The 11,404-nt window shown below is 32.7% G+C and overlaps 1 protein-coding gene across 4 annotated transcripts in view; it reads right to left on the reverse strand.

Moving 5' to 3' along the window:
- LOC110027628 overlaps positions 1 to 8,823 on the reverse strand; it is a 12,298-nt gene extending 3,475 nt beyond the window's left edge. For 2 of the 4 annotated variants that reach the window (XM_020729134.1, XM_020729133.1), the window contains exons 1-4: positions 8,481 to 8,823; positions 7,275 to 7,471; positions 6,201 to 6,282; positions 930 to 1,162 (exon numbers count right to left, since the gene is read on the reverse strand). In XM_020729134.1, coding sequence (XP_020584793.1) covers positions 930 to 1,162; positions 6,201 to 6,282; positions 7,275 to 7,471; positions 8,481 to 8,595 — 627 coding nt within the window. In that variant the 5' untranslated portion in view covers positions 8,596 to 8,823. Of the gene's footprint in view, positions 1 to 929; positions 1,163 to 6,200; positions 6,283 to 7,274; positions 7,472 to 8,471 lie in introns of all 4 variants that reach the window. The other 2 variants (XM_020729135.1, XM_020729136.1) reach the window with 2 other exon arrangements.
- Positions 8,824 to 11,404: the final 2,581 nt, after the last annotated feature.

The following is an 11,404-nucleotide window of genomic DNA, read 5'->3' on the forward strand; positions in this document are numbered from 1 at the left end:
TATATATATATATATATATATATATATAGATATATATATTGATGAACAATACTTTTTAGAAATTTAATCGACTACAAGGCTACAAAGATTTATAATCAATTAAAAGTATTAATTAAGAAAGAGAAGAAAAATTATTAAATTAGATTCAAATGATTTTTTAATATAAACAATAATTTTTAAATCTTATCCCAACCCTAAACATCTAATGACTACGTGAGTAGAGTTTTTAAAACAACTCTTTGTTCGTTAACAGCTCGTATTCGGCTCGCTAAACAAATGAGTCGTACACAAACACACTTTTTGAACTCGAAATATAAACGAGCCGAACACGAGCTAAGCCTGGGCTTGCTCGTGTTCGGCGCGTTTACACCCCTAGTTGTAGTTATACCATACTCAAATAAATCACTCATCCAACTTGCATATATAAGATTGAAAATTAGAAGAAAAGAAAAATTGAATCAAAGTTGATCAATGGCATGCCTCAAGCAGTTTATTTAAAAACTCCTCATCCTTAAGTTAGTAGATATGTTTGGCACAATATAAGCTCGGTTCAGTTCTTAACATAAAACTTGGAAATTCATACGTGATACATTCAATGATCTTAAAAAAAAAGAAGATGCACAACAATTTCAACAAAACAGAATGAATAATCTCTTCTACAAAATTAACCCTAAATCTTCCAGCCTTATGTTATGGAAAATTAAAATATAATGCCAGCGCAGTGATGAAAAAAATAATCAAACAATGACAAAAAAAAACATTCTAGGAGTAAAAATACAATGTTATATATGATGCAAAAGTAGATAAACTTGTCTGGATGCATTAAAAAAAACCATCATAAACTTGCCATTGAGCTTGATAAAAGATCGGTTTAATTTAATTAAGAATCACAACATCCTCATAAAATTATAAGTTATACGAATTCGAACCTTTATAGCAGCTTCATTGCAGACATGGCATGTTACAACCTCATTATTGAGAAACCAACTACGCAAATCGAGAAAAGAACGGATCCCAAGACCAATTGTACCATCTGAAGTAGACGACAGCCACTGGTCCCGTATGAGTTCACTGAGAGTTTTTTCTTTCTGAGAAATAGTGAAAGTCTTAAATGCTGCAGGTATACGAGATTGGCTGTCCTGTGGAGCCTGTCCATCCTGGACTTGAAACAAAATATGAAGATTTACATACTTACCACTCAATTGCTATGTATTTAAATATCACACACCTAAACTTCATTTAAAAGTAAAAATAGTGATACTTTTGATGTGACACGAAAGATTTGTTGGTGTTGACTTAAAAAGTAAAGTTTAGGGGTTAGATATGTAATATATAGGAATAGGATGGTATGTTGGAAAATGCCCAACAAAATAGTTATTGAGTTTGTTAATAAGAAAAAATAGCATTCATTTCATTGACATACAATGGATTTTCATGCTTATTAAATGCCCTATAAACACAACACTATGTGCAATTTGCAAAACCAGTATTTTACCTCGGCACTTTCTTTGGCTTACCTATAAGAATATTAAGTGTATGAAGAGAATGTAGCACCTAATAAGACCCAAAGAGATACGTATGAATTGTTTGTGATGGCACGTAAAACAAAAATCTCAAATGTCAACTGCATAGACACAAGCACGGTGGGTATGCCAAAGTTTAGAATATCAAAACATTAAGGGTGTGTGCAGCTTATCCAATGCGGCGCGGCCCGCTACCGCGGTTCCGTTTGTTTGTTTGGTGCGGCGCAGGCGCATTTTATTAAACACGCCCGATAAGCCTCACCGCGATCTCGTCCCGGCTTCTTCAGCTTTATTTGGAATTCTTTACCCCCTGCCCTCTCTCCCACTCGGCCTCGCCCCGCAAGCGATCTGCCTAGGGTATTTTGCCTACTACTCTTCGCTCACCGACACATCTGGATAGGATTTTTGTTGATGTTTACTTCTTTTTTCCTTTGTTATCCTCTCCTCATATCTTCTTCATTGATTTGCTCTATGAGTGTGTGATTTTCACAAAGAATTTTTTTTTTTGAGATTTTTACATACATAGCACTGATGACATCTTTTTTTCTCTATTTTCGGTGGCTACAACCCCAATTTTTCAATATGATATGCAATTTCAATCACTTTGTAGTCTTTGGTTGATGCATACATAGCATCGGCTCCTAGGTTGGTTTTGTTTTTTTTAGTATGATTATATTCCTATCTCCCTAAAGATTTTGACATTTTTGCTTCATTTTTCCTACGTTGATTTGTGATATATGACTGCAAATTTGAGAAATGCTTAGAGCGATATATGATTTTGACATTTTTACTTCCTACACTGATTTGTGATATATGAGTGTGAATTTGAGAAATGCTTAGAGCGATATATAAACAACAGTCTTTTAGCTGTTGTGTATTTCATTAATATGGATTGATATTTCATGAAAAATTTTGATATTTTATAAAAATATTGAGCAAATGATGATAGCTGGTGGTGCATTTGTTAACAAAAATGTTTAAGGTGCTATGTATGTTATGAATATGGATTGGGAATTTCAGATGCAAGCTGATTTTACCAACAATGTTTCAGGTGCTCCTTTTTCTGTGAGAATTTTAGAATATTTCGGATAAATGTTGGTTTTTTTTTTTTACTTCAACACTAATCATCCTATTTACATCAAGTAAATATTATTTAGTCGATGTTGGCTATCAATTGAACAAGGGTATCTGAAGCCCTATCCTAATATGAAATCTCACATACCTGAATTTGAGAGAACCAACAATGTCACGCCGAGCAGGAGAGAAATGTTCAACAAAAGACACTTCTCCTTACATGGTGTGATTGAGAGGACTTTTTGAGTTTGAAAGAATAAATGAATTATACTTCGTGATATGTCAAACTATTTGTTTCTCAAGCAGGTGTAGATTGTGATTGTCATGATTGTTCTCCACAAATCTATTCGACGACATCCTTCGCACAACGACATTGATTTCTGTGAGGCGGATGAGTATCATTCACATGTCCCTGCAGAGACATATGAATATCGTCTTGGACAGTCTTTGGCACGTGCTGAAAATAACTCAAGATTAGGAAGGTGCAAACGAGATGACGGAGTAGAGAGAACGAATTACGAATGCTATAGTTAGAGAGTGATTAGAGGGAACACTAATTTTATTTTTGATTATTGTAATGATTGTTGGAAACATTCACTGTTTATTGTATCAGTATTTCATACAAGTCATGTATATTCATGTTTCTTATGCATTTGATATTTATTGTATCAATTTTTTTTGCAAGTAATATGTACTTCTTTTCCTTTTGGATCTATTTTTCTCCCACTTGGATGACTAGTGATGCAACCATGGGTAATATATGTATCCTAAATATTGCATTTTTTTTTTTGTGGATTTTGGAAGTCTATAATGAAATGTTTCACTTTATGGGCCCTTTTGGACGACATGCATATCACTATCGGCTTATGTCACATGTGAAATCCTAATGAAGGCAATCATGTTCTACTTATTTATCAATGGTATGATTTTTTAGGTTCTTCTCGATGATTTTTTTTTTGTGATATGTATATGTGACACACGTGTTGGGTATTACATGGGTTAAAGACAACCAATAACCATTTTTTATAAGGTTTGTTGTCTTCTTGTAGTGACAGATTTGTTGATACATTGAGTTCTTTGAGATCTCACTATTACGTAAAACTTTAATTAATTACTTCTGTATTAATTTTTACTAGTATCATATCTAACGATATCTGTTTTTAAGCCTTCAGAAAAGATGAGCTCTAGAAATTCCGGTACCTCCAAATGATTGTACTGCTACTGCGAACTACAATGTTCCATGCTTACTTCGCGACAACCACATAGCTACAGGAGACAGTTTTACTGGCGTCTAAGGAGAAGAACAGAAAACTGGCTTCTTCAGGTGGGCAGATGGGTTGGAGAATTCCACCACAGAGAGTGATTGAACATGACGAGTTTTTTTTGTAGAACGGCTTATCTCATGATCTACATCAGCTACATTTTAAAAATAATACCAAATTATTGATTGTTATTTTAGTAGTTTTTTTTTTAATTTTGATAGTCGTGTTACTCACTGTTTAGTGAAGTGTTTATTTTTATTTTGTAAGGTTCAAACTGAATATTTCCTTTCAAGTATGAGATGAGCTAGTATGAACAATTATATTGTAAACATCATTACAGTACAGGGACAAAATAATCATTTATTCAGAAACAACTGTAACACAGCTGTTTTCAAACTGCAAAAAACAAAAAGACAGCCAGCTTATCCACAACAGCTTCTGCGCAGGAAAATTCTAACCCTAAACCCTAAAAGACAGCCAACTTATTAATAAGTTGCAGCTACCCCAAACCAAAGCCTGTGCAAATTATACTTTGATTTCTCAACGAGCTAATTAAGGCTTAAAAGTTGGGTTAACTAAACTAAAACAGTCCGCTAATAATTTCTTAATTTGCTCAATGAGCTCACCCAATCCTCCCTGATAGACTTCAATCATCATAAATTTTAAACAGCAAAGCAACAAATCTAAGATAAAAATAAAATTGGAGACTTGGAAAGGCATTAATATCATAATAGTCAATTATTAGCTAAAAAAGAAACAAGCCCCAATACTTCCAGTAGCAAGCTCTGACAATAAGGCTTGAACATAAAGAATTAAGGAGTCGTTTAGTTGCTAGCATTTTGAACACATTTATTTTTGACATTCAGGAAAATAGGAATACTGCAACACATCCCAAAGAGATCGACAATAAAGGTTACAATAAGCACAATACGTTTTTTCTTGGGAAGCGTGTTATCAAAACACATCATAAAAAAAATACCCTTTTTTTAAAATGATTTATTTAGGCAATGAAGCTTTACAAATAAAATAAATAAAGTATTTTCGATTTAGATAGAGCTGTTTGATTGTATATAAATCAAATATCGTGAAACTAATTTTTTTCTTGGTTTGAGATGAAGTCTGAAGTTTGATCCAACCAAAATAAAAATGGTGAGATTGCCTCCCATGCAAATGATTTTGCTCCCACAAAAAAAATGGAAAGATTGCAACCTACGCAGAAAGCAACATACCAAGTATTGCTCATAAAATATTTGGAATAACCTTTGAGATGCTTCTACAAATAATCCAAAATTATCCCCTTTTCCACTTGCGTGGCGTGGCACCTCTAGAGCAAATGCACAAATCATTAGAAGTCTACACTACTCATGAATGGAGATGAAGGATGCTCAAACGGCAATAAAAGATTGATAAGATAATGCTAAGCATAAAATAAACTAGATGCAAGTAATTTTAGCGCCATCTACATTTTCGGGAATAGAAAAAATTTATGTTTGAGTTATCAATCACATCTACTTTACAAGCATCAGGAAAATCTGAAGTTTGAGGTCTTAGAATTTAGGCTAGCAAGAATACTCAAAACTTTTAAAAAATCTGGTAGATTGCTTAGCCAACTCAGTTAATTTTAACTTTTTGAGTAGAATTTCAAGCTAAGGCGCAGAGCTCAAAGTCATTTCAGATGGATACTTAAGTATGCAGTTGATTGCTTGATATACAATTTAAATGAACCCACAAACTTTGATATATTTGTTTATATTTGATACACACCATAATCAAACTATTAGTTGGTCCATTGCTAAAGCTTTGTAATGAGTTCAATCCTCCTTCCAACAAGTATTTTTGCTAATAATATCGAGTCAAACTCATAATTTTTTCCAAGCATATTTACAATTTAATTCAAGCAAGGCGAAACCAAGTCAAGTCAGTTTGACTCATAATTAAATCAATTTCGAGCCCGGTTCAAGACCAATAAAACTCGAAAATGGGTTGAGTTGAATTCACTTTACTTCATAACTAAAATAGTAAATTTTAAGATACATGCAAAACTTCTATTTTTATCTCAAACCACATAGCCCATGTGTTAAGAAAAGAGGAAACATAAACTAGCAGCTTCATAAGAAGCTAGGGAAGATTTAATTCAATTATAAATATTGCATTAGATTTAGAAAGATTTCTTTTCCTGCAAAACAAATGAATGTCGTAATTATAATGTTTAAGTAGGAAAAACTGCAACATAAGCATAATACTTAAAGCATTAAAATATGCATAAAAAGCTTTGTAATCAAAATGTAAAGCAAGAAAGAATTTCATAAATTAGGAATAATAGGAGTAACAGGAATCAAAACCTGATTTTCCAGGCGAATATTTAGAGCATCAATACTGGTTATACATCCTTGATTCATTCCCTTCAAAACCATTGCTTCTAACTGCATGAGATTGATCGATAAAAGATTACTACAAAGAATGGCAAGTTAACTAACTCGTACTTGTAGAAAGGCAATAATATCATAGACAGGGTACCAAACTTCATCCAAAAACAGTACATATCGTATAACAAGTACTGTCTACAAAAAAATACTTGTGGTAACCGCCCAAGAATCCAGTATAGTACATGGCTTATGAAATAAGCAAGGAAAATATAGAAACCAAAGAATATTGACAAAACTTATTGCATCAATAATTGAAATATTGAATGTATGTTGCAGAACTTCTTTCATGAACAATACATATGTTCCCTTTATAGATATACTTAATTTAGACTCAGAAGGAAAATGCCGAAAGTTAAATAAAACATAAAATAATTTTGTGGTCCAATTAGGCAGCAACAGCTTCTGAATTTTGTTAGAAAAATCCTTCTCGCTAATTAGTCGTCAAATTTTTTTTTCATATTTTAAATACTTTATTTAGAACATTTGCAGGAATAATAACAAATTGTCAATTAGCTATTTGGGGATGTCCTTCATAATATCTTCAGTATTTTTTCAAAGGAAACTTACCTACATACCACACATGTCTTATGGATATACATATCTAACACCTAAAGTTTGATATTTACATTTATAACACCACAGTGCTATAAACCTATGCATAAAAAGGTGCATTCAAGCTTTAAAAAGTTCATAAAAGTGGTATTTTTTATGTGACGTTGAAGAATTGAGTGCTATGAATGTAAATATTAATTTTTGAATGTTATATATATATGTAAATGCATAAGAATTGTGTGCTGTGTATGTAAATGCCCCGTTTTTTTTAAATGAATGTCCAGGGTAACATCATTATCATTACAAAAGAAATTCACATTATTTTATAAAAGAATTAAGATGTCAATAAATTTATATGCATAGAATCATCGCACACAACTCTTGAATAAGAAATTGCACGCATTATCCTCTCAGAAGTAAAAGGTTATCGAACTTACAATAGCCTTATAAAACACAATCTGTGGTACAGAATACTTTGTTCCAAGCTTGGATTGCTCATCAGAAACATTGTTAACAATTCCATAATAAATGCTTCCATCATATTGGTCCATGCATGCTCGTAGCTCAAATTGGACAAAATCCAACCACTTGTTTATCTTGAGCAGACAATCATTGAACAGTTGCTTGTGTGTAACTGCATACAACAGCATGAGCTATTATAAGCATGAAAATTAAGTGCTACGGAAATATAAAAGCAAAACCTATTTCCCCAACAAATTTCAAGGAAAGACCTTTTTTTTCTCATACAGGCTAATAAATAATCCTAGACTTCTATTAAGATAAATTCGGAAAAAAGACTAAATTGCCAGTGAAAAAATAATGTAAAAGATGAATAGAAGAATGGACCAACGGATGAAAATTGAGTAAGTCCTAAAAACTAGAATCATGCTGAAATAAATTCATGATAAATATATGTTCTTATGTTCCACGCAATTTGAGTTTACAATCTGCAAATCTTTATAACAAGAACATTGATCTGTGTTTATGGCATGCTTCATTTTTATTTGAATAAAAGTATGATCTAGAGGTTGCTTGGTTCACCAACATCTACTATGACAAGTTATACTATTAGGAATGTAAGCTATTTGGTTAAATGGCATACTTAAATAATAATTTTGTGACACTATATTACAATTCAATGACATGAAGATGCAAATCAAATTAATAAAGAGGCCAAACTAAATGACAAAATTAAGAAAGAGCATAGTCACCATTGATCCTTCTAAATAATATTACAATATTTAAGATATAATTGACCCACCGTTTCATAAATGACATTACTTCACTTTCGATGACAACAAAATGTAAGTCAAATAAACCAATTTCAAGTTGAAAGGCATCTAATGGCCAAGTAAATGAAAAAATAATAAAGAAAGAACAGCTGTGCAACTTTCAATCACATGAACATGCGCTTACATTTACATATAAAATCTTTTCACATCAATAAAATAAAATCATGAACCCAGCTCGGCTTAAAGAACGACGTGGAATAAAAGGCTGCAGCCATGGCTGTGTTAAAGAGGAACTAAATCGTTAAATGCCGAACTCATATCACTCAATATCAACAAAGAAAGCAACCTAATGAACTTCAAAATTATCGATAAAATCCCTATTCTTAAAATAAAGAAAACAACCTAATTAACCTGGATTTTTCCCAGTGATACCAGCGAAAATGTCGTGAAACTCTCGCTCCTTTAGCGGGCCACGAGACAAAAGCGCCTGAATTAAAGCGTGGTGTTCCCAACCCAACGGTGCCATTCTGACGCATCAACCACCGATCTAAAAACCCTAACTCTCGTCGGGTAAGCGAAAGCAATTGGCTTCAAAGGGTTGACCAAGAAACAAATCCACGCCAAAGGAAACCCTAATGATCTCTGTGAGAGAGTAAGAGGGAGATGAAAGATGCTTTCCTTCGCCTCTTCTACTGGCGGGAAAAATGCGGGCTTGTGCTGCGAAATTGATAGCCAACGAGGGCGACGCTGAGATTTTCGCCTCGCTACAATAAAATTTTCAGGAAATTACTGAAACAACTTTTAAAAGTAAGATAAATTTTACTTTTGGTCAAATATGGCCTAATTTGGTACTTAAAAAATGTATCGGAATATTTATTTTTTACAAAAGTACATTTCATGTGCATATATCAATATGTCATGAAAATATAAAACTATATTCTTAAACACTTGAGTATTCTTTATTGTTAATTTTATTATTCATTTGTCTTAGATTTTTTTTTCTGGCAGCATAATATCACAGACAAATAGTCTCATATCGGCTAGGTGTAGGGCCGAAAAACAGTATTTAAGTCCTGGGCTGCCCACTACCCCTAAGAGCTCCTAAGAGAGAGCTCTTTTGGGAGGTGACAATAAACTCGCACGAATTCATTCAATAAAAAAAATTATTGTAACTCTGAATTCAACATACATGCATAAGGGATTTTCTTTATGTTTAAATCCTGAGTGATCAGAATGAATTTGAACATTTTGATGATAGGCATGATCAAATAGATTATTTTAAATCATTATCAAATAATGTTCCGCCAACTCATTTTTTATTTTTGTTCTAACATTGTTCAAATTTTATTGTCTGAATCATATTTGAATTAATATGAACATTTATTTGAACTAAGTTTTGAAATATTTGACATCAATTTTGATAAAGGCAGTATGAGATCGTGTTATGGGGGGTGACTGTCAAAAAGTTGTAATCAAATATTTTTTTTAAAAAAATTGTAATAGTCACCATAGATTCATGAACAATATCTTCTTTTATAATAACTTCTTATATCTTTTTTTAAATAGTTGCAATTGCCCCAAACAAATCATAAATCAAACCCCAAGCCACCCTCTTAGGCTTAAGTTTCCATTCTAGCATTTCCTAGCCGCCTTCCTAGTCATAGTGTGGCTAACCCAAATTATTCTATTTAATTCCAAATGTGCTTTAATTGAACCTTAGGCCAACTTATGTAGATGGGAGTTCAACAAGAAGTTCACTTTGGAGCTTGGAGAATCCTATTTAGATTTGTCAATCAAATTTAAATAAAATTAACAATTGACTTGTTGAACCAAAATCAATTTGGATAAATCAAAATTTTGTCAAACAGAACAATAATTAGGTCAATGAGTCATATGACTTATTACTGAAACAAATGAACTATCAAAGGCTTGGAATCTCCAAATCTTAATGAAAGTGAAATTAAACTTGGGCATATAATTCCTTAAATCAAAACCAAATTAGTCAAATAAGGATGAAGCCAATTGACTTCTAATTACATAACTCATTATGAACCCAACTAAATCATAATGAGTTAAATCAATCTAATTAATCATAAATTGAATTCAAAATTAGCAAAACAAAGTCTCGTCCTAGGTTAGTCACTTGTGTAATTTTAAAGCCATTTAAGTTAAGCTAAGTCCAACATAAATCTATCAGAATCAAACTCAAATTTCCTCGTTTAAAATCACAATAGGCTAAAATGAATTATACTTAAAATAACTGCTACCAAAATGACATGAATGTTTCCATGAGGCCCTTAGAGACTCTACCAAGCAAACCCAACCCTAAGCTGAGCTCAGTATAACCCAAACCAAGCATAAATTAAACCTAAACAAAGTCCAACCATTGTCCTAAAGGAATTTATCTCCAATTTAACTTACTTAAGATCAAACCAAGGTCATAAGAATTAATTAAACATCTTTTAAACAAACCTAAATCAATTATTAAGCTACCCATCTGCTCAAAACTCCACTAGAAGCCAAACCATTGAGTCCAAATAAATTTAAAATATCAAATTAACTCATTAAACTTGAAACCTAAACATTAAAATTTTAATTAAGTACTTCTTGAGCCCATCCAAGTCATTTCTGATTATGTTTAATCGTTAAGTGTTAAGTTACAAACTCACACAAGTCTTTTTAAACTAATTTCAATAGTGGTAAATCAACTACAACCCAAGTGAATATGATCAAGGTGATTTTAATTGATTCCACCCAATCAGCTTTGAACAACCTCTGATACCACTTAAACAGCCTTAACCCACTTAGCATCCTCTTAGTGGGTTAGCCTTGACTATATTAAGACTCGAAGAAAACCCATATGTACTCATACAAGGAAAAAACCTTAGTATATTTTAACGAGAGGGGGATTTATTTTAGTAGAGTGTTATTGCTTTCAAACCACTCATAAAGTTAACAAAAACCATCTAAAGCCCTCACCTCATTTGATTATCCACCTAAACCCAATAAACACTAACCCGCAAACAAAATTTACTTCCATATTTAAAGGAAAGAAGTGCATACAAGATCGAGTTTTTGAAAGTCCGGGAGGAGAAATTGAACGAGTTATTGCAGAGCGGAGGTGAGAAAACTTTTGTTACACCACCAATAAAGCTGATGCAAATGTTGTGAAGGAGTTCTACGCTAATGTGATTTATTCTGATGACGAAATCGTTCAAGTGCGTGGATTCCCTGTTGAGTTTACTACCGCCCGCATCAACACTTTTTATGAAGTCCCAGACTCTTACAGCCGCCAATATGAATCCTTTAGTACAATGGAAGGCCCCCTCAATGAT

This window comes from Phalaenopsis equestris, unplaced genomic scaffold (assembly GCF_001263595.1).
Source record: "Phalaenopsis equestris unplaced genomic scaffold, ASM126359v1 Scaffold000432, whole genome shotgun sequence".
Taxonomy (NCBI): Eukaryota; Viridiplantae; Streptophyta; class Magnoliopsida; order Asparagales; family Orchidaceae; genus Phalaenopsis; species Phalaenopsis equestris.